This window comes from Pan paniscus, chromosome 14, assembly GCF_029289425.2.
Source record: "Pan paniscus chromosome 14, NHGRI_mPanPan1-v2.0_pri, whole genome shotgun sequence".
NCBI classification, from domain to species: Eukaryota; Metazoa; Chordata; class Mammalia; order Primates; family Hominidae; genus Pan; species Pan paniscus.
In genome coordinates this window covers 20,137,350-20,161,475 of record NC_073263.2, presented here as the reverse complement: position 1 = coordinate 20,161,475, position 24,126 = coordinate 20,137,350, and the positions used below count along the sequence as shown (strand labels likewise).

Genomic DNA, 24,126 nt, shown 5'->3' with positions numbered 1-24,126 from the left:
TCAAACAATTCTTGTGCCTCAGCCTCCCGAGTAGCTGGGATTACAGGTGCACACCACCATGCCCAGCTAATTTTTGTATTTTTAGTGGAGACAGGGTTTCTCCATGTTGGCCAGGCTGGTCTCAAACTCCTGGCCTCAAGTGATCCATCTGCCTCAGCCTCCCAAGGTGCTGGGATTACAGGTACACACCACCATGCCTAGCCTTAACCATTTTTATGTGTACAGTTCAGTACTGTTAAATATATTCCCATCGTTGTGAACTAACCTCCACTGAAGTGGTTTCTTGTACCACTGAAACTCTATTTCCAAACTCCCCATTTCTTTCTCCCCACAGCCCCTGACAACCACCATTCCACCTTCTGTCTCTATGAATTTGACTACTCTAGGTACTTCATATATGTACAATTATAGAATTTTTTTTCTTTTGTGTTTCGTTTATTTTACTTAGCATATCTTCAAGATTCATCCATGTTGTAGCATCCATCAGAATTTCCTTCCTTTTTCAGGCTGAATAGATTCCATTGTATGTATATTCCAGATTTTTGTTTATCCATTTGTATTAATCCATTCTCACACTGCTATAAAGAATTGCCAAGAATGGGTAATTTATAAAGAAAAGAGGTTTAATTGACTCACAGTCCCGCAGGGCTGGGGAGGTCTCAGGAAACTTACAATCATAGTGGAAGGCAAAGTGGAAGCAAGGACCTTCTTTTTTTTTTCTTTTTTTTGAGATGGAGTTTTGCTCTTGTTGCCCAGGCTGGAGTGCAGTGGCACAATCCCAGCTAACTGAAACCTCTGCCTCCTGGGTTCAAGCGATTCTTCCTGACTCAACCTCCTGAATAGCTGAGATTACAGGCACACACCACCATGCCCAGCTAATTTTTTGTATTTTTAGTAGAGATGAGGTTTCATCATGTTGGCCAGGCTGGTCTCAAACTCCTGACCTCAGGTGATCCACCCGCCTTGGCCTCTCAAAGTGCAGGGATTACAGGTGTGAGGCACTGCACCTGGCCAGGACCTTCTACACATGGCGTCAGGAAAGAGAAGTGCAAGCAGAGAAAATGCTGGGTGCATATAAAACTATCAGATCTTGTGAAAACTCACTCACTATCACAAGAACAGCATGGGGGAAACCACCCCCATGATCCAATCACCTCCTAGCAGGTCCCGCCTTGACACATGGGGATTATAATTCGAGATGAGGTTTGGTTGGGGACACAGAGCCAAGCCATTATCACCTTTCATTTATTGATGAACACTCGGGTTGCTTCCACCTTTTGGCTATTGTGAATAATGCTGCTATGAACGTGGGTTTACAAATAACTGTTTAAGATAAACTTTCAATTCTTTTGGGTACATAGCCTGAAGTAGAATTGCGGGATCATCTGGTAATTCTATTTTTTGTTTTTTGAGGAACTGCCCTACTATTTTCCATAGTGTCTGCTATGCACCATTTTACATTCCCAACAACAGCGCATAAGGGGTCTCATTTCTCCATGTTCTCACCAACACTTGTTATTTTCTTTTTTGTTTGTTTGTTTTGACAGTACCATCCTAACGTGTGTGAGGTGGTATCTCATTGTGGTTTTAGTTTACATTTCCCTAATGACTAATGACGTTCAGCATCTTTTCATGTGCTTATTGGCCATTCGTATATTTTCTTTGGAAAAATGTCTATTCAAGTCCTTTGCCTAGTTTTAATTGTTTGTTTTTGGTTGCTGAGTATGAAAGAAAATGAATTAATTAAGGCTTAAGTTTAAGACTTCCTAAAGTGGAGGAGTTGAAAAGATTACGAGAAGACTGCTCTTATACATGCTAACGGTCCAACCACAGAATGTTCCGATAGACTTGGATAACAACTGATGTCAGTATACACTGGCCTCCAACAGGAAGTACTCTAAACATCCAGAATGGGTTTGCAATTTAGGATTTCTGCCTAACCAATAAACTTCCTCTGAAAACAACTTTCTGTTCAGGGCTGCCCTGATTCAGTGTACCTGAATTGCAATTCCTTGTTTCCCAAACAAGGGCTATTTTATTTGACCTCTGAGGTAATTTCTTTTTAGTTTGCCCATTTAAAAACTTTTAAGAATTATTATTGAGGCTGGGCGTGGTGGCTGACACCTGTAAGCCTAGCACCTTGGGAGGACAAGGCGGGTGGATCACCTGAGGTCAGGAGTTCGAGAACAGCCTGGCCAACATAGTGAAACCCCATCTCTACTAAAAATACAAACATTAGCCAGGCGTGATGGGGGGCACCTGTAATCCCAGCTACTTGGGAGGCTGAGGCAGGAGAATTGCTTGAACCTAGGAGGTGGAGGTTGCAGTGAGCCAAGATTGTGCCATTGCACTCCAGCCTGGGTGACAGAGTGAGACTCCGTCTCAAAAAAAAAAAAATTATTATTGAGTTTAAGACTTTTTAATATATTTCCTATACAAGCCCTGTAACATACATGATTTGAAATATTTTATCCCAAATTGTGGCTTGTCCTTCCATTTTCTTAATATTGTCTTAGAAAATGTCTAAGTTCTTAATTTTGATGAAGTCAAACTAAGCAACCTTTTATGTTATGCTTATGATGTCATATCTAATAAATCTTTGCCTAACAGTCACAAAGTTTTCTGTTTTCTTTTGCATGTTTTATAGTTTTTAGGTTTTACATTTAGGTCTATAATGCATTTTGAGGTTTTGTATATGGTTAAGTGGTAAGAATTAAGGTGGTGATTATTATTATTTTTGCTTATGCATATCCAATTGCTCCAGCACCATTTGTTGAAAAGACTATCCTTTTTCTATTGAATTGTCTTTGTACCTTTCTCAGTCAGTTCAGGCTGCTGTAACAGAAGTACCATGAACTGGGTAGCCTATGAACAACCAACATTTATTTCTCACAGTCTGAAGGCTGGAAGTTCAAGATCAGAGTGCCAGCAAGATTGGGCTCTGGTGAAGGCCCTCTTCAAGGTTGCAGGCTGCTGTCTTCTTGTTATATCTTCATATGGTGGAAAGAGGACAAGAGAGCTCTCTGTAGTCCCTTTTAAAAGGGCAGTAATCCCATTCATGAGGGCTCCACCCTCACAACCTAAATACCTCCCAAATGCTCCAGTCCCTAACTACCATCACATTGGGAGTTTCACTTATAGTAAATGCTGAAATCATGTAGAGTTCTTCTAAATGTGTTCTTTTTAAAACTTGTTGTGTTCCTTTCAATAGTAACGGATTTTGTTCTGGAGTACAGTTAAGTTACCTGGAAGCTGGGTGGTCCTTGTGAGGCTGGCTTTTGATCTTTCTTAAAATGGTTCCAGAGAAACCTTTAGTCTAGGACTAGCTTAGCTCCACTGCTGAAGCCACATATTCCGGAGGATTCTATCTGGTGTCCTGTGTATTATGAGGTCTTTTCAGTCTGGCTGTGGGAACACACATCTTTGAGTCCCGCATGAGTCTGGGGGTGGTTGGCTTACTCATTCTGGGACTTCTCACCCCACCCTCTCACAGGTTCCTCTCTCACACACACAGCTCAGCACTCAGCCAAACATGTGAAGGGCCTCTCTCTTCTACAGGTCCCTGGAGTTCCCTCTTTCCTCTGTGTGTTTGCCTCCTCTCTGCTACCATGCCCTGCAAATTCTCATCATTTGGCTTTTCTGAACTTCAGTCTCCTTTTTCCTCAACTCAGTGAGAAAACCAGGCTCTGAGCTTTCCCTTTCGGAGCTGCAGCCCATGCCTTGTCTATTTCCCTCTCTCAGGGATCGCTGTCCTAGGCTGCTTCTTGTCCAGGGTCTGAAATCCCTGTTTCTTCTATTTTGGGGGCCTTCTAGTTGTTTCAAGAAGGAGTTTAAGTTTCATCCTTATTTTTCCTCTTGGTCAGAAGCAGACATTCTCCGAAAATTCCATAGTCTTTAAAAACATTTCTCATTGATATTCATCATGTTTTCAATATTTTTTCTATTAACAACCATGCTGAAATAAAGAAATTTGTCTAACTTCATGTCCACTTGAATTTCTGTACAACAGATCTCTAGAATTGGAACTGCTAAGCCAAAGGGTACATACATTCTAAATTTTGTGTATGTCAGAAACTGCAAGGGTCTGAGATTTTCACTAAATTGCAACAGAGGTTCTGCACTTGGATGCTGACAGAAGTCACGAGACTCCTGGATTAAAAATAAAATATCTTATTACAGTAAAAGCAATAGCCAGAGTGACACCATATTTATATGGGTTCTTGGATCCTTAATTCCCACAGGGTTACATAGAGGGCCAGATGACTCCTGTGTTTGCAACGAGCAAGGGCCCAGCACTTTTTGCTTTCTTTTTTTTTTTGAGATGATGTCTCGCTCTGTTGCCCAGGCTGGAGTGCAGTGGCGTGATCTTGGTTCACTGCAAGCTCTGCCTCCTGGGTTCACACCATTCTCCTGCCTCAGCCTCCTGAGTAGCTGGGACTACAGGCACCCGCCACCACGCCTGGCTAATTTTTAGTAGAGACGGAGTTTCACCGTGTTAGCCAGGATGGTCTCGATCTCCTGTCCTTGTGATCCGTCCGCCTCGGCCTTCCAAAGTGCTGGGATTACAGGCGTGAGCCACCGCATCCGGCCACTTTTTGCTTTCTTTTGAGACAAAGTCTTGTTCTGTTAGCCAGGCTGGAGTAGAGTGGCAAAATCATAGCTCACTGCAGCCTTGAACTCCAGGGCTCAAGAGATCCTCCTGAGTAGCTGGGACTACAGGAATGCACCACCACACCTGGCTAATTTAAATAAATCTGTATTTTTTTTGTTTGGTACAAGAAAGATTAAAGTTATAAATATATGTACACATAAATAAATAAATATATATATATACATACACACACACACATATATATACACACACACTAGAGATGGGGGGGGGGTTCTCACTATCTTGCACAGGCTGGTCTCAAACTCCTGGCTTCAAGCAATCCTCCTGCCTCAGCCTACTGAGTGGCTGAGACTACAGGCGGCACCAGCCTGGATAAGTTTTTAAATTTTTTGGTAGAGACAGGGGTCTCGCTTTGTTGCCCAGGCTGGTCTTGAACTCCTGGCCTCAAGCTATTATTTGCTACTCAGCTTCCCAAAGCGCTGGGATTTCAGGCATGAGCCTCAGCGCCCAGCCAACTATTTTAGCAAAGAGCAAACTTTGCAGGGAGCAGCAAACAAGCCAGTCTGCTGCCCCCATAGCCTCCAGTAGTGAGCAGTCACAGGATGCTCACTCCCTGGGTGCCTTGACTATTATATTGGCTGCCTGTGTAACTAACTACAGAAACTGCTCCATCAGAAGATGGAAGCTTTGGAGCCTTGTATTCTCAGCCAGAGTAGGCGCGGTTGCTCAGGCTAGCGGCTGTCTCAACAATGTACTGTAATATTCCCTCCAAAAAGTCCTCAACATTTAAGCTTTTTAAGCTTGCCTTCTACTGTGTATAAGTTGCATGTCCGAAACACTCCATTACAGATATGGGAATATAATCAATCCATGTGACTTAGCCAATCTGATGAGTGAGAGATGACTTATCTTCCTTGTGTTACTTTTCATTTCTCTTGAGGTTGAATACTTTACAAATATTTATTGATAATTTGTGAAACTGTTCTTTAAAAAAACAAAACAAAACAAAACAAAAAAAAACCTAACCCCTCCCCTGGGATTTCTCTTTCCATGTTCCTGACTCAGGGAAAACAAAGGAAGTCTTCCTTTTATCATCTCAGTGTTGGCTGTGGTTCCAGCTTGAGTACTATCTCCTCTGTCTAATGACTGTGTCATTTCCCGTTCAGCTTGTGCTGTGTGGACGCACACCACTGTCAGGCAATGTGTGATGCCCCTTCCTCTTGGTCTGTTCCGGGCTCCAAGAAGGCCAGGAGTCAGGGCACGAGGGCATTTCCTTTTTCTGATACACAAACCGAGTGCAGAGTGTGCTCCGTGGAGGAATTCAGACGTGTCCTTCCGTCGCGCAGATAACGCATCTGGTGTTCTCTTTCACTGCTGTCGCAGTCCCTGCGCCCAGTTCGCAGTTGGCGGCAGCGGCAGGCGTCTTTCAGAGACGAATTAGCAAACGGGACATTCTCTGACAGTTTTTCTAGGGTGCTTTAGCGCTAGAGCCCGTGCCAGCCTGCCCGTGTCCCCTCCTATAGACACGGACTTCACGGTGAATGCTGACAGTCACAAGCGCGTGGTCTTCCCGCTTTCCACCCCCCGACGTGCCCCCGCGCTGGTCCTGCCCCTGCCCACGAGGGTCGGCGCGCGGGGTGTCTCCAGGTGTCTCGGGCCCGCGGCGCGCACCCCACTCAGGGACCAAGCGGCCCTCCCCGCCCTCCCAGTCCGCGCGCGCAGCCAATGGGCGTGGGACCCGCCCTCCCCGGAGCCCAGAGCTCGCAGCTCCGCCGGCGCCTGGTCCCAGCGCCCGCGGCGCCGCGTCCCCGGCCCAACCATGGCGTCCTCCGCGGCCGGCTGCGTGGTGATCGTTGGCAGGTAAAGGGCTCCGAGCCGCGCTGCTGCCCCTGGAGCCCAGGGAGACGCCGGGGACGTGGTGCCCGCGCGTGGGGCCCTCGGGGTGGGCGCCGGGTCGCTGTCCCCGCCCCGGCCTCCGGTCCTCCGAAGCCCTGCGCCCTGCGGCCCCTACGGCGCTGGCGGGCTCGGGGAGAGGCGCGGCTGGAGGGGCTTGGCAGGTGGAGGCGCCCCGCGGAGTTGGGTCTCCTTCCCGGGAGCCGGCGTTGCAGGAGGTTCCGAGGTTGACCGCGCAGGCCGCGGGGCCTGCGGTCCCTGGACTCTGTTGAATGTCGCCGCGTCTGCCCGCAGGTCCACATAGAAGTGCCAGGCACCGTGTTGAATGAAACGAATTCTGGCTGCGATCCTGCGACGACTGTGTTGTCATCCCCATTTTACGAATGAGAATACTGAGACTAAGCAGTTTACCTAAGGTCACAGGCGTTTAGTGACGGAGACAGGACTAGCCCAGCAGGGAGGGTGCCAGCGCAGTCCTGTCGGCGACGATGTCGCTGGAGGCCGCAGCAGGTGTTAGGCGAACATACAGGCAGTCCTAATTCCTGGGCGAGGCGATGTTTCCAGAGGGGAGGTGGGGGCCGATGGAGCCCAGAGAGTTTGCTAAGTGTGTCCATTTAACAGCTTAAATTCTGCCCAAACTGATTTTTAGTGTGTGCTTCCCCCAACCCGCCCCCCACCCCCTACGGTTACAATCCTTGCTATTTTTGTTTTTTAAAAAGGGGCATTTGTATGTACCTTTCTTTGGCCAGCTGTTAGCAGCAATCTATAAACATGTTAATACTTGCTATTGATAGTTAAAAGCACCTTTTTGGTGACTGCTGTTGAGATGTTGGCCTGCCCCCGACTCCGCCCCCCATCAGTGTACAACCCGGTGTGGAGACCACTTCCAATGTCAGGGTGTTTCCTTCGCACTGAAGGAAGGCATCAGATTCCTTGTTGTCAGCTTTCTTTTCTCCAGAGCAGTGGAGTTAACTGTGCCTTTGTTCTTTCTGGCCCATGAGTGCCCGTGGTTGAATAGTGAAGGCATATTAAAAAGTGCACTTTGGGCCGCGCGCGGTGGCTCACGCCTGTAATCCCAGCACGTTGGGAGGCCGAGGCAGGCGGATCATCTGAGGTCGGGAGTTCGAGACCAGCCTGACCAATATGGAGAAACTCCGTCTCTACTAAAAATACAAAATTAGCCGGGCGTAGTGGCACATGCCTGTAGTCCCAGCTACTCGGGAGGCTGAGGCAGGAGAGTCCTTTGAACCCGGGAGGCGGAGGTTGCGGTGAGCCGAGATGGTGCCATTGCACTCCAGTCTGGGCGATAAGAGTGAAACTCCGTCTGAAAAAAAAAAGTGCACTTCGTACCAGTGGTGGTAGTTACCTCTGTCTTGCGTTTTATTAATAGTTACCAGAGTTTATGTGTGTGTGTATATATATACAATCACACATATATAGACACAGTTTTTTACACGCATGCGTGCGCGCACACATGCACACACACACACACACAATTTTAATAGGATAGGGTCTCGCTCTGTCGCCCAGGCTGGAGTGCAGTGGCACTATCATGGTGGATCTCCACCTTCCGGGCTCAAGCCATCCTCCCACAGCAGGCATCTGTCACCATACCCGGCTGATTTTTAAAATTTTTAGGTAGAGATGGGGTCTCACCATCTTGCCCTGGTTGGTCTTGAACTCCTGGGTGCAAGCGCTTTGGCCTCCCAAAGTGTTGGGGTTACAGTTGTGAGCCACCTTGCTTGGCCTTGTATAGCTCCATCATGCCTTGGAGTAGTGTTATGCATGCACCTAATACAAGTGAAGTAAAGTTTTAGTTGATTGTGCAGTTATCTGGCTGTGGGTGGCTCAGTCTACTGAGGAGGAGCTTCAGTTAACAGTTTACTTCTGATTCCTTGAGGGATGTTGATAAGGAGTTAGAGAAAGGCTTCCAAACTTTAAGGACCACATAATTCTCTGGGGCCTCTGCTTGTTTCTATGTTTTGTGGTGTGAAAATCCTGTCTTTCCCCCACCCTCAGCACTTCAGCACACACCCAGCTCTGCCTCTGGGACAGTGCTGGTTTCTTCCCTTCCTCTTTACCACCCTTCTTTCTCGTCCCTCTATTTCTTTCCTGGCCCCACAGGTGATTCCAAGGAACACCCACTTAACAAATAGGGCTTGGGGAATGTCAATTAATTTGCCAAAACCTGGTTCAGTTTCATTCTTAGGTTTCAACAGACCAAAATATACATATTTCAATTTCAGGAGCATATTGTGTTTTCAGCTTTCCTTATCAGTTTATAGATTTCATCTTGAAAGCACCTGCTAGGAATACAGTCCCACTTAACTCTTTTCCGCTGATCTTTTCCCAAAGTTCACTCTTCCTTAGGGCCACTTAGCTGTCCTACAAACATCCAGGGCAAGTCCCTTCAGAATGGAGAGGGCTTGAAAGAGGATGAGAGAAACCCTTTTGGGCCTAGGGCTGCAGGAAAATCTGGTAGTGATAACTTTTAAAAATGGGAGTAGAAGTCCAGGCATGGTGGCTCATGCCTGTAATCTCAGCACTTTGGGAGGCCTAGGAGGGCGGATCACCTGAGGTCAGGGGTTCAAGACCAGTCTGGCCAACATGGCGAGATCCCGTCTCTACTAAAAATACAAAAATTAGCCGGGCGTGGTGGTGCATGCCTGTAATCCCAGCTACTCAGGAGGCTGAGTCAGGAGAATCGCTTGAACTCAGGAGGCGGAGGTTTCAGTGAGCCAAGATCATACCACTGCACTCCAGCTGGGGGATAGAGTGAGACTCCATCACAAAAAAAAAAAAAAAGTAGAAATGGGTATCATGAAGATAAATTTGCACTGGAGTAGTGTTCTAAGGCTTTCATTTTGTTAGCCTTACCTTTATAAAACACTGTGTTTCTAAATCGCTAAAATATGAGTTCTGTATTTGTATACACACTACAAGATTCAGCTTGTAGCCCTTGAGCTTGTTTGGAATAGGAACACAAAATGTTCCTGGTTCAGGGCATGCCCTTTCTCCTGTCCTGCTTTTTAGGGGGCACACTCTTTCAGGATCAAGCTCAGGGACTGTCTCCTCCAGGAAAAGTTCTGCTTCTGGGCCTTTCCCCTAAGGATAGAAACTGTATTGTTGCCATTTGTATCCACCATGCCTGGTCCCAGTAGACAGATAGTTGAGCGTTTGTAACAGAGACTGCTTATTTTTTAACTGATGTGCCTGTGAAGGGCTTGGTAGGACGTTGTTTTATATCAAATAAAACATCCCATAAACTAGAAAGGCAAGAAAGAAAGGTATCCTATAAACTAGAGTCTCCTTCATTTTTTTTAATTCCAAAATTTTGTTTGGGGTGATTGTACTTTTTTTTTTGAGACGGATTCTTGCTCTGTCAGGCTCAGGCTGAAGTGCAGTGGCACCATCTCAGCTCACTGCAACCTCTGCCTTCTAGATTCAAGCAATTCTCCTGCCTCAGCCTCCCAAGTAGTTGGGACTACAGGCATGAACCACCATTCCTGGCTAATTTTCATATTTTTAGTAGAGACAGGGTTTCTCCATGTTGGCCAGGCTGGTCTCGAACTCCTGGCCTCAAGTGATCCGCCCACCCTAGCCTCCCAAAGTGCTGAGATTACAGGCGTGAGCCACTACACCTGGCCTGTGCATTTTTTATAAGAAACTTTCTGAGGCATGAATTTTCTTCGAAGTGCTATTCTAGGTATTTTCCTGCTAATTTTTGTACACATACACAGCAAACCCTAGGATGCCCTCCTTGCCTTTTGAGTCAGCTTAGACACTAAATGTGCCCTTCGCAGGAGTTACTTAATAGCTCTTTCTGGCAAAATTTCCATAGTAGACTGAGATCATGAGTGTAGGAACAGTTTTACTTCAATTTTTACCCAGTAAATAAGTAACTGGAGCTGGAAAGATACTTTCAAATGTATCTAAAGTGAATTTATTCAAAATTAAGTGATATTAATGATAGAATTGAAGCAATTATATCACTTTTCTCCCCTGCTGCTTTGCTACTGTATAACAGAATAAATGTTCATCTGCATTCACCTTTTGTAGTACCCATTAAGATTCATGAATTCAGAAGCTTTAAGACATGTCGCAATAGTCACAGTGGGAAGGGCATTGAATTACCTCTATCACTGGCTCCCATTTTGAGGTCCCCAGGCATATAGTGGTGGGGAAAAAGGCCAATAAGATGTCACAAGCTCTCAGGACAGGAAGTTAATTATTCTTGGGCCTGATGTAAGGTAGTATTGGGGAACAATACTGAGGGAAATCTGAAACAGAAACCTGAGGAAAACCAAGCCAGGGAACTTTCCAGCTCTGGGGCCGTGCAATCTGGTCCCTGTGCCTCTCTGTAGCTTCCTTTGCTCTGTAGATTCCCTCTCCTTGTACTTGCTCACTTTTCTTTCCTTCCCTGTGACTTTATCTTGCACATGACTGCCAACCCTAAGGTTATCCTCTTTCAAGTATAGTGCCTCTTACTGATTTTTTTCCTGTATTTTGGGTCCAATTTATTTTCTTTCTTTCTTTTTTTCGTTCGTTCGTTCGTTCCTTCCTTTCTTCCTTCTTTCTTTCCTTTTTTTTTTTTTTTTTTTTTTTTTTTTTTTTTGAGACGGAGTCTCGCTCTTTCGCCCAGGCTGGAGTGCAGTGGCGCGATCTCCGCTCACTGCAACCTCCGCCTCCGGGTTCACGCGATTCTCCTGCCTCAGCCTCCCGAGTAGCTGGGACTACAGGCCCCTGCCACCACGCCTGGCTAATTATTTATATTTTAGTAGAGACGGGGTTTCATCGTGTTAGACAGGATGGTCTCGATCTCCTTTCCTTGTTATCCACCCACCTCGGCCTCCCAAAGTGCTGGGATTACAGGCGTGAGCCACCGCGCCCGGCCCGTGTCCAATTTTCAGGAGAGGAAACCCAGTGGTTTCACCTCTGTGCATCCCAGGCTGCAGATGTTATAGGGTGCTCCTAAGCCAGTTGATTGGCTGCTTTGGGTCAGGTGTCCAATCCATGTCCAATCAGCAATGACTGAGTGTGTGGGCATGAAGGGGTGGGGGAAAGGACACCAGCTGGTCCCCAGGGGTCAGCGGTCTGCTGTTGGTCCTCTGCAATGAAGGGGCCAATCTCAAGACTGAAAGGGAAGTGGGGCCCAGTCCAATCACCTGATATTTGATGCCAGAATCCCGGCCGATGGTTATCCTCCCTCAGGTCAGATAATTGCGATTCCAAGGATTTGCTGCCTGTTTGATTAGGGGGCTGCCTTTCCCTGAGCGACAGCAGCGGGTTAAGACCCAAGGCATGGAGGCAAGTGCATTAGCCCCAGACCAAAGCACCATGCTCCCTCCCTCATGATTGCTTCCCCTCTCCAGGGTTCAGACCCTGCAGCCAGCAAACATATACTTGTTCCCTGAAAACAGAAAAGCACCCTCTCTTGACCCCATTTTTCCCTCTGGTAATTGCCACATTGCTCCTCAAAACTTAATAAACTTATCCATATTGTCTCCAGTTTCTTTCTTCCTATCCATATTCTCTCTCTTAACTTTGTATTAGGGAAACATTTCAAACTGTGTTAAAGTTGAGAGAACAGTGCAATGAACCTTAAAGTACCTTCCCCCACCCCCTCAACTTCAACAATTATTAACACATGGCTAATCTGGTTTCAGTTATTCTCCCTTCTCTGGATTGTTCTGAAACAAATGCCAGGCATTGAATCATTTTGTCTGTAAATATGTCAGCATGTATAGTATCTAAAAGATATGGACTGTTTTGAAACTATATAACCACAATAGCATCATCATGTGTAAAACATTAACACAATTCCTTAATATCTTCATGTAATATCTTTAAATATCTCTTCCATATTCAAGAGTTCCCTGATTAATTTTTTAAATACTTGGCTTGATTGATTTAGGGTCTAAATAAGGCCCACATGTTATATTTAGTCAATAAGATTCTTAGCTCTTTCAATCTACAGATTGTTCATCCCTCTCTGGTTTTGTAAAATTTTTCTTGCCGTTTATCTACTGAAGAATTTGAGTCATTTGCCCTGTAAAATTTCCCATATTCTAGGTTTTGCTGAATGTATCCCTTCCCTCCCCTCCCCTTCCCTTCCCAAGATGTGGTCTTGAACTCCTGGGTGCAAGCCATGTACCTACTTCAGCCTCCTAAAGTACTGGGATTACAGGCGTGAGCCACTGCGCCCAACCCGTGTAGTGTCATTTATCATGTTCCACCATCCCTTCATTTCCTGAAACTGGTAGTTAGGGCTAGAGGCTCATTTTCTCTTAAACCTACCCTGAGCAGTCTTTCATGAAGCCCACAAATCTGCTCTTGTCATGGTCCCCACCCCCATTCATCTTGCAAAACCCAATGGTCAATCCTCAGTTCAAGTGTTCATCAGCAGCGTTTGATGCAGATGGCAGCTCCCTTCACTTTCCTGACCACACCCCCCTCCCATCTCACTGGCACTCCCTTTTGTCCCCATATTCTTCCCCATTAAAGTTGGAGTGTCCCAAGGCTGAATCCTTGGACTTCTTTATCGATATTCACTTTCTTAGAGATCTCACCCAGTCACACACTTTTAATACCACATCTCTACAGTAAATCCCAAATTAATATCCCAGCCCAGCCCGTGGCTCTGAAACTGGATACTTACAGCCAGTGATTTGCTAGACCCACCGCTTAGCATTTCTCACTGAAAACATACCGTTTTGAGCTGATCTTCCCTCCTAACATCTGCTCCATTGCTAGTCTTTCCCAGCAGAGTTAATGACATCTCCATCCTTTCTTGTCCAAAAGAAACTTGGCACTGTCCTCCATTTTTCTTTTTCTCACACCCACATGCAATTCGCCAGCAATTCTTCTTGGCTGTACTGTGAAAATATTGCACATTCATTTCTCAGCTGACCACCTTCCAGCACCCCCTCTGCCTCCGTCCTGGTCCTGCCTCCCATCACATCGGGCACCAGCCTCCTGACACCCAACTGGTCTCCTAACTTCCATCTTTGCCCTTCTGCAGTATATTCTCAGTAAGACAACTAGAATGTCCCTTTAAAAACAGAAGTCAGATGATATCTTTTGTCTAAAACCTTCTATTAGCCAACTATCTCACTCAGTAAAAACCAAAATCCCTCCATTGCTTCTGAGGTGCCATGAAATGAGCTCACCGTTCTCTCCTTCCCTTTGACATCATTGTCCCCTCCTTCCTCTCCCCCCACCGCCCCTCCACCAGAGCACCAGCCTTGTTGATCTGGACCAGCTGGGCAAACAGACTCTTTCAGGAACACTTGTCGCAGAAATACACTCATGGCTTGGCCCCTTACCTCCTTTGCTAAAATGTCACCTTCCCAGTGAGACAGTCCCTGGTGGCGCTTCTAACATTTCTCTGCCTCTCAGTCCCTACTCCCCTGCTTTCTTTCTCCCAAGTGCTTTTGCTTATTTAGTTTGTTGTCTGCCTACCTACTATGAGCTCCTTGGGGTCAGGAACTGGGCAGTGCCTGCACATGGTAGGTGCCCTTTAAGTATTTCCTCAGTGAGTCATCGTTGCCTTCTAATTAACCCCATGGCAAGAGCCAGCTGACCGTTATCTCGTATTTTTCACTTGATAACCATGGCTTTTTCACATTTATTGAGCCTCTACAACATGCCAGGAATATGAAGGTGAGTGCTAGTTCCTGGTGCATAGAGTTTACCCTGTTGAACAAATAAATTCATACTGCTCACTAGCATTGCTTTTTTTTTTTTTTTTTTGAGACGGAGTCTTGCTCTGTCGCCCAGGCTGGAGTGCAGTGGTGTGATCTCGGCTCACTGCAAGCTCCGCCTCCCGGGTTCACGCCATTCTCCTGCCTCAGCCTCCCGAGTAGCTGGGACTACAGGCATCCGCCACCATGCCCGGCTAATTTTTTGTGTTTTTAGTAGAGATGGGGTTTCACCATGTTAGCCAGGTTGGTCTCGATCTCCTGCCCTCGTGATCCACCCGCCTTGGCCTCCCAAAGCGCTGGGATTACAGGCATGAGCCACTGCGCCCGGCCACTAACATTGTTTTTTATTTTAAACTTCACTATGCAAAATTTACTTTTTTTATTTTTTTGAGATGGAGTCTTGCTCTTGTTGCCCAGGCTGGAGTGCAGTGGTGCGATCTCGGGTCACTGCAACCTCCGCCTCCCAAGTTCAAGCGATTCTCCTGCCTCAGCCTCCTGAGTAGCTGGGATTACAGACGCGTGCCACCACTCCCAGCTAATTTTTGTATTTTTAGTAGAGACAGAGTTTCACCGTTTTGGCCAGCCTGGTCTCGAATTCCTGACCTCAGATGATCCACCCGCCTCGGTCTCCCAAAGGGTTACAGGTGTGAGCCACTGCACCCGGCCATAAAGATTTCAAAATCCAAAAACAATTTGCAATCTGAAATACTGGGCCCAAGCATTTTGAATAAGGCCCACTCGGCCTGTACTGCATTTGTCATCTGCTCCTGTCTCTCCATCCACTCCCAGGCTTGCACGCCCATATAAGGTGGGTGCCAGAGGTAGAATTTTTTTCAGAGTTTTGTCCCAGGATAAAGACTGTATTGAGAAAGTTGACTTTGGGTAGAGCAAGATTACCTTCTTTTTTATACAGGGTCTTGCTCTGTCTGAGGCTGGAGTACAGTGGCGTGATTGTAGCTCACTGCATACTGCATCCTTGAACTCCTGGGCTCAAGTGATCCTCCTGTCTCAGCCTCCTGAGTAGCTGGGACCACAGGCATGTGCCACTACACCCAGCTAATTTAAATTTTTTTTTGTAGAGATGCAGTTTCCCTCTGTTGCCCAGGCTCTTCTTGAACTTCTGGGTTCTAATTATCCTCCCGCCTCAGCCTCTCAAAGTCCTGGAATTACAGGTGTGAGCCAGGCCTGTTCAAAATTATCTTTTGGCCGGGCGCGGTGGCTGACGCCTGTAATGCCAGCACTTTTGGAGGCCAAGGCAGGTGGATCACAAGGTCAGGAGATCGAGACCATCATGGCTGACACGGTGAAACCCCGTTTCTACTAAAAAATACAAAAAATTAGCCAGGCGTGGTGGCGGGCGCCTGTAGTCCCAGCTACTCGGGAGGCTGAGGCAGGAGAATGGCGTGAACCCAGGAGGCGGAGCTTGCAGTGAGCCGAGATACCGCGACAGCACTCCAGCCTGGGCGACAGAGCAAGACTCCATTTCAAAAAAAAAAGATTATCTTTTGATATTCAGTCCCCAGGAGAACAAAGCCATGTGCTGAGGCTTGAAGAGGGGCCAGGGAAACTGAGATTGAAATGTTACAAATACGTATTTTCTCTAGGCTAGTGAGAAAGTGCCCAGTTGCCTTCTGGTGGGGTAGGTAAGCCTTCTCCCCACTCAGAATCATCCTTTTGCAGGGTAAGTTAGTGTTCATTTTTTTTAAAAAAATATTTTTTAAACTTTTAAACCACATTTAGCATAGTAAAATAGACATAACATGCAATTTGCCTTTTTTTTTTTTTTTTTTTTTTTTGAGATGGAGTTTTGCTCTTTCGCCCAGGCTGGAGTGAAGTGGTGCCATCTTGGCTCACCGCAACCTCCTCCCCACCGGTTCAAGCGATTATCCTGCCTCGGCCTCCTGAGTAGCTGGGATTACAGGTGCCCGCCACCATACTTGGCTAATTTTTGTATTTTTAGTAGAGATGGGGTTTCCCCATGTTGGCCAGGCTGATCTTGATCTCCTGACCTCAAGTGATCCACCTGCCTCAGCCTCCAAAAGTGCTGGGAATATAGGCGTAAGCCACTGCACCCGGCCCAACTTGCCATTTTAACAGTTCTTAGTGTACAGTTCAGCAGTGTTAAGTATGTTCCCATTGTTGTACAATCAATCTCCAGAACTTTTTCATCTTGCAGAATTAAAACTCTGTACCCATTGAACAACAGCTGCTCATTTCCCCCAGCCCCAGCCCCTGGCATCCACCCTTCTAGCTTTCTGTCTCTATGGGTACCTCAGGTAAGTGGAATCACAGGGCATTTGTCATTTTGTGACTGGCTTATTTCATTTGGCAAAATGTGCTCAAGGTTCATCTGTGTTGTGGCATGTGTCGTTTCTTTTTAAGGCTGAGTTAGTGTTTATTCTTAAAAGCCTAAGACTCTGAACACAGATAGCTGTTTTTTGCATTCACACCTTAAGGCAACTCCCTACATTATGCCAAATGTGACATTTGTTTCCCCCTCACCCTTCTACTCAACTAAATTTAAGTATTATTATTATTAATTATTATTATTTACTGGCTCCATCCACTCTTATGAAAATTTAAGTATTATTGCTTTACATTTTTACGGCACGAGTTGGTTGTCAAAGCATGTTTACAAACATTTATTTTTAATAACAGCAATACTGAGCTGTAATTCACCCATTTAAAGTGTACAATTCAGTGGTTTTAGTATATTCACAAGGTTGTGCATCCATCACCACAATCAATTTTACAACATGCTCATCATCCCAAACCTTGGACCCACTAGCTATCACTTTTCATTCCTTCCTCCCCTAGCCCTGGGCAACCACAAATCTACTTCCTGTCTCTATGGATATGTCTATTCCGGACATTTTATAAATGGAATCATACAATACGTGAACCTTTGTGACTGGCTTCTTCCACTTAGCACAATGTTGTCAACATTCATCTATGTGGCATGTATCAGCATTTCATTCCTTTTTGTGGCTGAATAGCTCTGTTATATGGGTATGCCACATTGTATCTGTTGCATTTAGCTGTTATGAATAATGCTGCTATAATCATTGGTGTACAAGTTTTTTTGTGGACATGTTTTCATTTCTGTTGGGTACATACCTAGGAATGGAACTGCTGTTACATGCTTTCATTAAAAAAAACCTTTAGTTTTTAGACAATTTTTACATTTACAGAAAAATTGTGGAGATAGTATAGAGAGTTTTCATATGTCATCTCACCAAATTTCCCCTATTATTAACATCTTACATTAATATGGTGCATTTGTAACAATTAATGAACCAATATATTATTGTTAACATCGTTTATTAATAATTTTAATAATATTGGCTATTCATGACCAACACATTATTATTTAACAACATTCATATTTTATTCAGATTTCCTTAGTTTTTACCTAATGTCTTATTTCTGTCCCAGGATCCCCTCTAGGATACCAAATTACAATAATCATTTCTCTTTTGACTCATCTAAACTGTGACAGTTGCGCAGACTTTCCTTGTTTTTGATGACCCTAACAGTTTTGAGGAGCACCAGTCAAGTAGTTTGTAGAATGTCCCTCCGTTAGGATTTGTCCGATGTTCTTCTCATGATGAGAATGGTGCTATGGGTTTTGGGGAGGAAGACCACAGGGATAAAGCATCGTTTTCACTTTGTCTTATATCAAGGGTGCATACTCTCAATGTGAGTTACCACTGTTGATGTTGACTTTGAACACCTGGCTGAGGGAGGGTTTGTCAGGTTTCTCCACTGCGTGGTGACCCTAACTTTTCCCTCTTCCATACTGTGCTTTTTGGAAGGAGGTCACTCTGCACACGGAAGTGGGGGTGATGCCCTACCTGCCTAAGGGGGAGTACCTACATAAATTATTTGGCATTTTTCTGCAAGGGAGATTTGGCTTCTTCATTTATTCAAGCACTTATTTGTGGTATACTTTGTGTTATAATCCAGTATTGCTGTATTAATTTTGTGGCTCAAGTTCCAGCTTTAGCCATTGGGAGCTCCTGTATCGGGCCCCTATCCCTTTGACATGCCCCATCGATGCGTTTTTTTTTTGTTTTTAATACTTTCTTTTTCTTTTTGGTGCTACAAACTGCTCCGGGCTCATCTTGTATATTTTCTGGCTCTGTCTTCAAATTAGCCATTTCTCCAAGGAGTCCTGCTTCCTATTACTGGAGAATAGTATTAGAAACCAAGACTTGGACTCTAGATGTGTTCTGTACATTTGTTTTTCACTCTTTGAACAACCCCATGTGAACTCTTTATGACTTTTTTTTGTCTTTTCACTTTTCAGGAAGTCTGAAACAGCAGTTGGAGTGTAGTGGTTAAGAGGAAGGACTCAGGAGTCAGATTGCTTGGCTTCATCTCATAGATCCATCACTTATCACCCTTGTGGACTTAATTCCTCCATGCCTCAGTTTATCACTTATGTAGGCTTAATTCCTCCGTGCCTCAGTTTCCCTACATATAAAATGGAAATACTAATAACACCTACCTTGTAGGGTTGTTGTAAAGATTAACATAGGTAAGACCTGTGGTATGTTTAATGGTGCCTGACACCTAATCCATGCTGAAATGTGGGTGGCAGTGGCAGTAATTATTGGGGAGGACAGGGCAGATGCTCTCTCTGTTCTTTTAAGTTAATTAAGTGACTTGCCTAAGACATGGTCAAATGGAAGTTCACTAACGGGTCTTGTGTCTCCATGGTACCCTGCTACCTCCTGACTGTAATATTTTGTTCAGCGTGCGAGTACGTGATAAATACCTGAGATGCTGCGGGGCTCCATGTGGAATATGAATACCAGCACTGGAGCTGAGGGCTCAGGAGCTCCTGGGTGGAAACAGTTAACATTTAAAATAAATAATGTTATTAAAATATGTACTTAAAAAAATTCATACCTAATATTCCTACATACTTATGGGGTACCTGTGATATTTTGTTACATGCATAGAATGTGTAATGATCAAGTCAGGGTATTTAGCACACCCATCACCTTTAACATTTATCATTTCTTTGTGCTGGGAACATTTCAGATCTTCTAGCTGTTCTGAAATATACAACACATTGTTGTTAACTCTAGTTACCCTACAGTGCTATCAAGCTCTAGAACTTACTTTTTCTATTAACTGTATGTTTGCACCCATTCACCAACCTCTCTTCCTCCCTCTCCCACCCTCATCCAGCCTCTGTTAACCATCATTTTATTCTCCACCTTCATCAGATCAATGTTTTCAGCTTTCACATGAGTGAGAACATGTGATATTTGTCTTTCTGTGCCCGGCTAAAATGTGTACTTTTAAGATATGTATTAAATATTTTAAGAATAGGATACTGTGAATTTAAAAAAAACTCATTCTGGGTTAGGAATGAAAAGCCATTCGATTATTAAATTAACTCGAATCCTTTCTTTTGTCTCCCTTCAGTGGAGTCATTGGGCGAAGCTGGGCCATGCTGTTTGCCAGTGGAGGCTTCCAGGTGAAACTCTATGACATTGAGCAACAGCAGATAAGGAACGCCCTGGAAAACATCAGGTGGGCCAGCCGGCGCTCTCCAGGAGGAATGGAAGTGGGTCTGTTTCTCTCAGTTGGTCTTGTTTGTCATATCCTCAAGGCTATGAGGATCTGTGATGTCACATTTTCGTCTGATGGCTACTGCAGTGCCTCTGAGTTGGTAAAGGCCAGGCCTACAGTGGCTGGAATGTGAATTCACACTGGGGAAGGGCTCCCATGGGGGAGGAAACGACCCTTCTTGCTAAGAGGATCTGCATCAAGCGTGAGTGACTTTGCAGGCTTCTCCAGCTGTTTGCCCCGGGGCTGGAGGGCTGGGGTTTCCTGCTTCCATCTAGGCAGGAGGAACTCGCTTCCAACATGTGACAGCCATAGCTGCAGGGGCATTACAGTTTAGGAACAGAGGTCCTGCAGCTTGTTTTGACCTGTTGATCTAGTAATGGTAGGACCCAAATGAAAACATCTTGAATTTTAGTTAGAGGTTTAGCACTCATGTGAGAGGACAGAACTGGAGCTGTTTATGTGGTTATTATTAACTGTGACAGCGGTACTAGTTAAAGGTGTGAGAGTGCATGAATTTACTTAATGCTGAGTGCTAAGAATGCGGAGGGCTGTTTTAGGGATGGTAGTCACAGGAACCAAAGAAAGGCTGAGACTGAGGGAGGTCAAGGACAGGGGAGAGAAGCCATCGCAGCGTGCCCAGAAGCAAAGGCACTGGCGTGGAGCACCCTCACCGCATGGCGCGTCCCCCTGCGGTGCCGTCACGGAACAGGGTTCTGACCATCTCAGATATGCGTTAGCTGGTTATTATCCTTATTTGGAGGGTGTCCATGAATATATGACTTGAATTTGCATTTTTGTGCAACAAAAGTATGCTTACTTTATTGTCTACATTTTGAAAAGATTAATATGTAGGGTATGGTGTTAAACTACAGGCATGAAGAAATTATATACCCTAACCCAGTGTTGTTTTACACATTAAGAACTTGAACACAGAGAAGTTAAGTTACTTCTTCCATATTGTTACAAATAGTCAATGCAAGGGTAAAATGTCAATCTAAAAAACAAAAACCTTGTCCAGGCCTGGTAGCTCACACCTGTAATCCCAGCACTTTGGGAGGCTGAGGTGGGAGGATCATTTGAGGCCAGGAGTTCAAGACCAGTGTGGGCAACATAGTGAGACCCCGTCTCTACAGAAAAAAAGAAAAAAATAGCCAATGTGTTGGTACCCACCTAGATAGTAGTCCTAGCTACTCGGGAGGCTGAGGCAGAAGGATTGCTTGAGCCCAGTAGTTCCAGGCTACAGTGAGCTATGATTGCACCACTGTACTCAGCCTGGGCAGCAGAGTGAGACTTTGCCTCAACATAAATAAAATAATAAAATACAAAGCCAACCAGACAAAAATCAAAAGTAAAACAACACCGAAAAACCACTCACATAGACTGTACTGTTTTGGAAGGAAGGGGACTTGGCATTTCAGAACCAACTACCTGCCAGCCATGTTCTGTTCACTAGGGATACATAGTGGATAATGTAGACACAGTCTTTTTTTTTTTGCCACGGAGCTTATGGCCTAGTAATCTTACTGTATTAAATTCTCATAATAAACCCTTTTGCCTGAGCTCAGGAGTTGGAGACCACCCTAAGCAACATGGTGAAACTCTATCTCTACTAAAATCAAAAAAATTATCTGGGCATGGTGGCGGGTACCTGTAATCCCAGCTACTCGAGAGGCTGAGACATGAGAGTCACTTGAGCCTGGGTGGCGGAGATTGCAGTGAGCTGAGATCACACCATTGCACTCCAGCTTGGGCTACAGAGTGAGACTCTGTCTTGAAAAAAAAAATAAGATTCACTTGGTGTTTACACTCTATGGATTTGGAGAAATGTATACTGACATGTATCTACCCTTGTAGTATTACACAGAATAATTCCACTGCTCTCAAATTCTTCCTTTCCATCCCTCCCTTCCCCCCTAACCGCTGGCAACCACTGATCCTTTTACTGTCTCCACAGTTTTACCTTTTCCAGAATGTTATATAATTGAAATCATACAGTATGTAGGCTTTGCAGACTGGCTTCTTTTACTTAGTAAAATGCATTTAAGTTTCCTCCATGTCTTTTCATGGCTTGAGCTTGAATGATATTGCATTGCCTGGATGTACCACAATTTATTTATCTATTCACCCACTGAAGAACATCTTGGGTGCTTCCAGGTTTTGGCAATTATGAGTAAAGTTGCTCTAAATTCCATGTGCAGGTTTTTGTGTGGACATAAGTTTCCAACTCCTTTGGGTGAATACCAAAAAGCACAATTGCTAGATTGGATGGTAACAGGATGTTTAGCTTTGTAAGAAATTGCAAAACTGTCTTCCAAAGTGGCTGTCCTATTTTGCATTCCCACCAACAATGAAGGAGAGATCCCATTGCTCCATATCCTTACCAGCATGTGGTGGTGTCAGTGTTCTGGATTTTAGCCATTCTAATAGGCATATAATGGTATCTCCTTGTTTTTTTGTTTCTTGTTTTGTTTTGAGACAGTCTCCCTCTGTAGCTCAGGCTGGAGTGCAATGGGACGATCTCGGCTCACTGCAACCTCCGCCTCCCGGGTTCAAGCGATTCTCCTGCCTCAGCCTCCCGAGTAGCTGGGATTACAGGCGACCGCCACTACGCCCAGCTAATTTTTTTGTATTTTTAGTAGAGATAGGGTTTCACCACATTGACCAGGCTGGTCTCGAACTCCTGACCTCAGGTGATCCACCCGCCTCGGCCTCCCAAAGTGCTGGGATTACAGGTGTGAGCCACCAAGCCTGGCCTAATGGTATCTCCTTGTTTTGACTTGCATTTCTCTGATGACATATGATGTGGAGCATCTTTTCATATGTTTGTCATCTGCATATCTTCTTTGAGTAGTACTTTTTAATGTAAAAACATTTTTGATTAAAGGGGAAGCCTTAAAATTTTTTCTTTCTGCATTTGCTGCGACTCTCTGTGCATAAAAACTAGTTTTATGAAGGATCCTGAGATTTTGAAAAGAGAGGCCCTTCAGGGATTCTGGTCCATCATAGTGCTGGAAGTAGAAGTCTTCAGGTAGTCTTGAAATAAATTTTAAGCCTCAGTAAAAATAGCTCAAAGTCATATAGTCAGGAGAAAGAAAAAAAAAACCTTGATAGAGCACTAATTCTAAAAACAAAACAAAACAAAAAAACCATGAGGCAAAAAGATGTTTTCAGATTGAATCAATTTTTTTTTTTTTTTTTTTTTTTTTTGGGATTGAGTTTTGCTCTTGTTGCCCAGGCTGGAGTGCAATGGCGCGATCTTGGCTCACTGCAACCTCTGCCTTCTGGGTTCAAGCAATTCGCCTGTCTCAGCCTCCCAATTAGCTGAGATTACAGGCGCAAGCCACCACGCCTGGTTAAATTTGGTATTTTTAGTAGAGGTGGGGTTTCACCATGTTAGTCAGGCTGACTCCTGACCTCAGGTGATCCACCCACCTCGGCCTCCCGAAGTCCTAGGATTATAGGTGTGAGCCACTGAGCCTGGCCCAAAATGTTGTTGTTGTCGTTTTTTTTTTGTTTTTTTTTTTTGGAGTCTTGCTCTGCCACCTAGGCTGGAGTGGAGTGCAGTGGCGCGATCTCTGCTCACTGCAAGCTCCACCTCCTAGGTTCATGCCATTCTCCTGCCTCAGCCTCCTGAGTAGCTGGGACTACAGGCGCCCGCCACCACGCCCGGCTAATTTTTTTTTGTATTTTTAGTAGAGATGGGGTTTCACTGTGTTAGCCAGGATGGTCTCGATCTCCTGACCTCGTGATCCGCCCATCTTGGCTTCCCAAAGTGCTGGGATTACAGGCGTGAGCCACTGCACCCGGCCCAAAATGTTTTTAAAAGGCATCACAGGAAATGTAACACAAACAGCTTAATATTTGGTTTTATGGAGGTGATTTAGGGAGCAATAGGAAGTAATTTATTGATAATAAAAAAGCCATTAATTTTATAATTGTAAAGAACGTTAAGGAATTTGTGGTCTTCCTAAGTAAATTACATCTACTTAATTAAATTCATCTTTTATTCCCACATTTGTGTATTAAAGCATAGCAAGCTCCACTTTGGAAATGGTGGCTGCTAAAAAATGCTTCTCCTTCTGTCCTTGAGGGCTATCCTGGCTTTTCAGGAGGCCTGGACTTTTATTTTATTTTATTTTTTTTGAGACCATGTCTGTCTCCATCACCCAGGCTGGAGTGGGGTGGTGTGATCTTGGCTCACTGCAGCCTCCACTTCCTGGGTTCAGTTGATCCTCTCACCTCAGGCTCCCAAGTAGCTGGGATTAGGGGCGTGTACCACCACGCCCAGCTAATTTTTGTATTTTTTTGTAGAGACAGGGTTTCGCCATATTA

The 24,126-nt window shown here is 44.9% G+C and overlaps 1 protein-coding gene across 4 annotated transcripts in view; it reads left to right on the top strand.

Moving 5' to 3' along the window:
• Positions 1-6,216: 6,216 nt before the first annotated feature.
• Positions 6,217-24,126, top strand: part of CRYL1 (crystallin lambda 1) — a 122,401-nt gene continuing 104,491 nt past the window's right edge. Inside the window, exons 1-3 of one of the 4 annotated variants that reach the window (XM_063595902.1) lie at positions 6,307-6,472; positions 16,432-16,484; positions 19,648-19,755. In XM_063595902.1, the coding sequence (XP_063451972.1) occupies positions 6,338-6,472; positions 16,432-16,484; positions 19,648-19,755 (296 nt within the window). In that variant the 5' untranslated portion in view covers positions 6,307-6,337. Of the gene's footprint in view, positions 6,473-16,431; positions 16,485-19,647; positions 19,756-24,126 lie in introns of all 4 variants that reach the window. The other 3 variants (XM_063595901.1, XM_003833015.5, XM_008958502.6) reach the window with 3 other exon arrangements.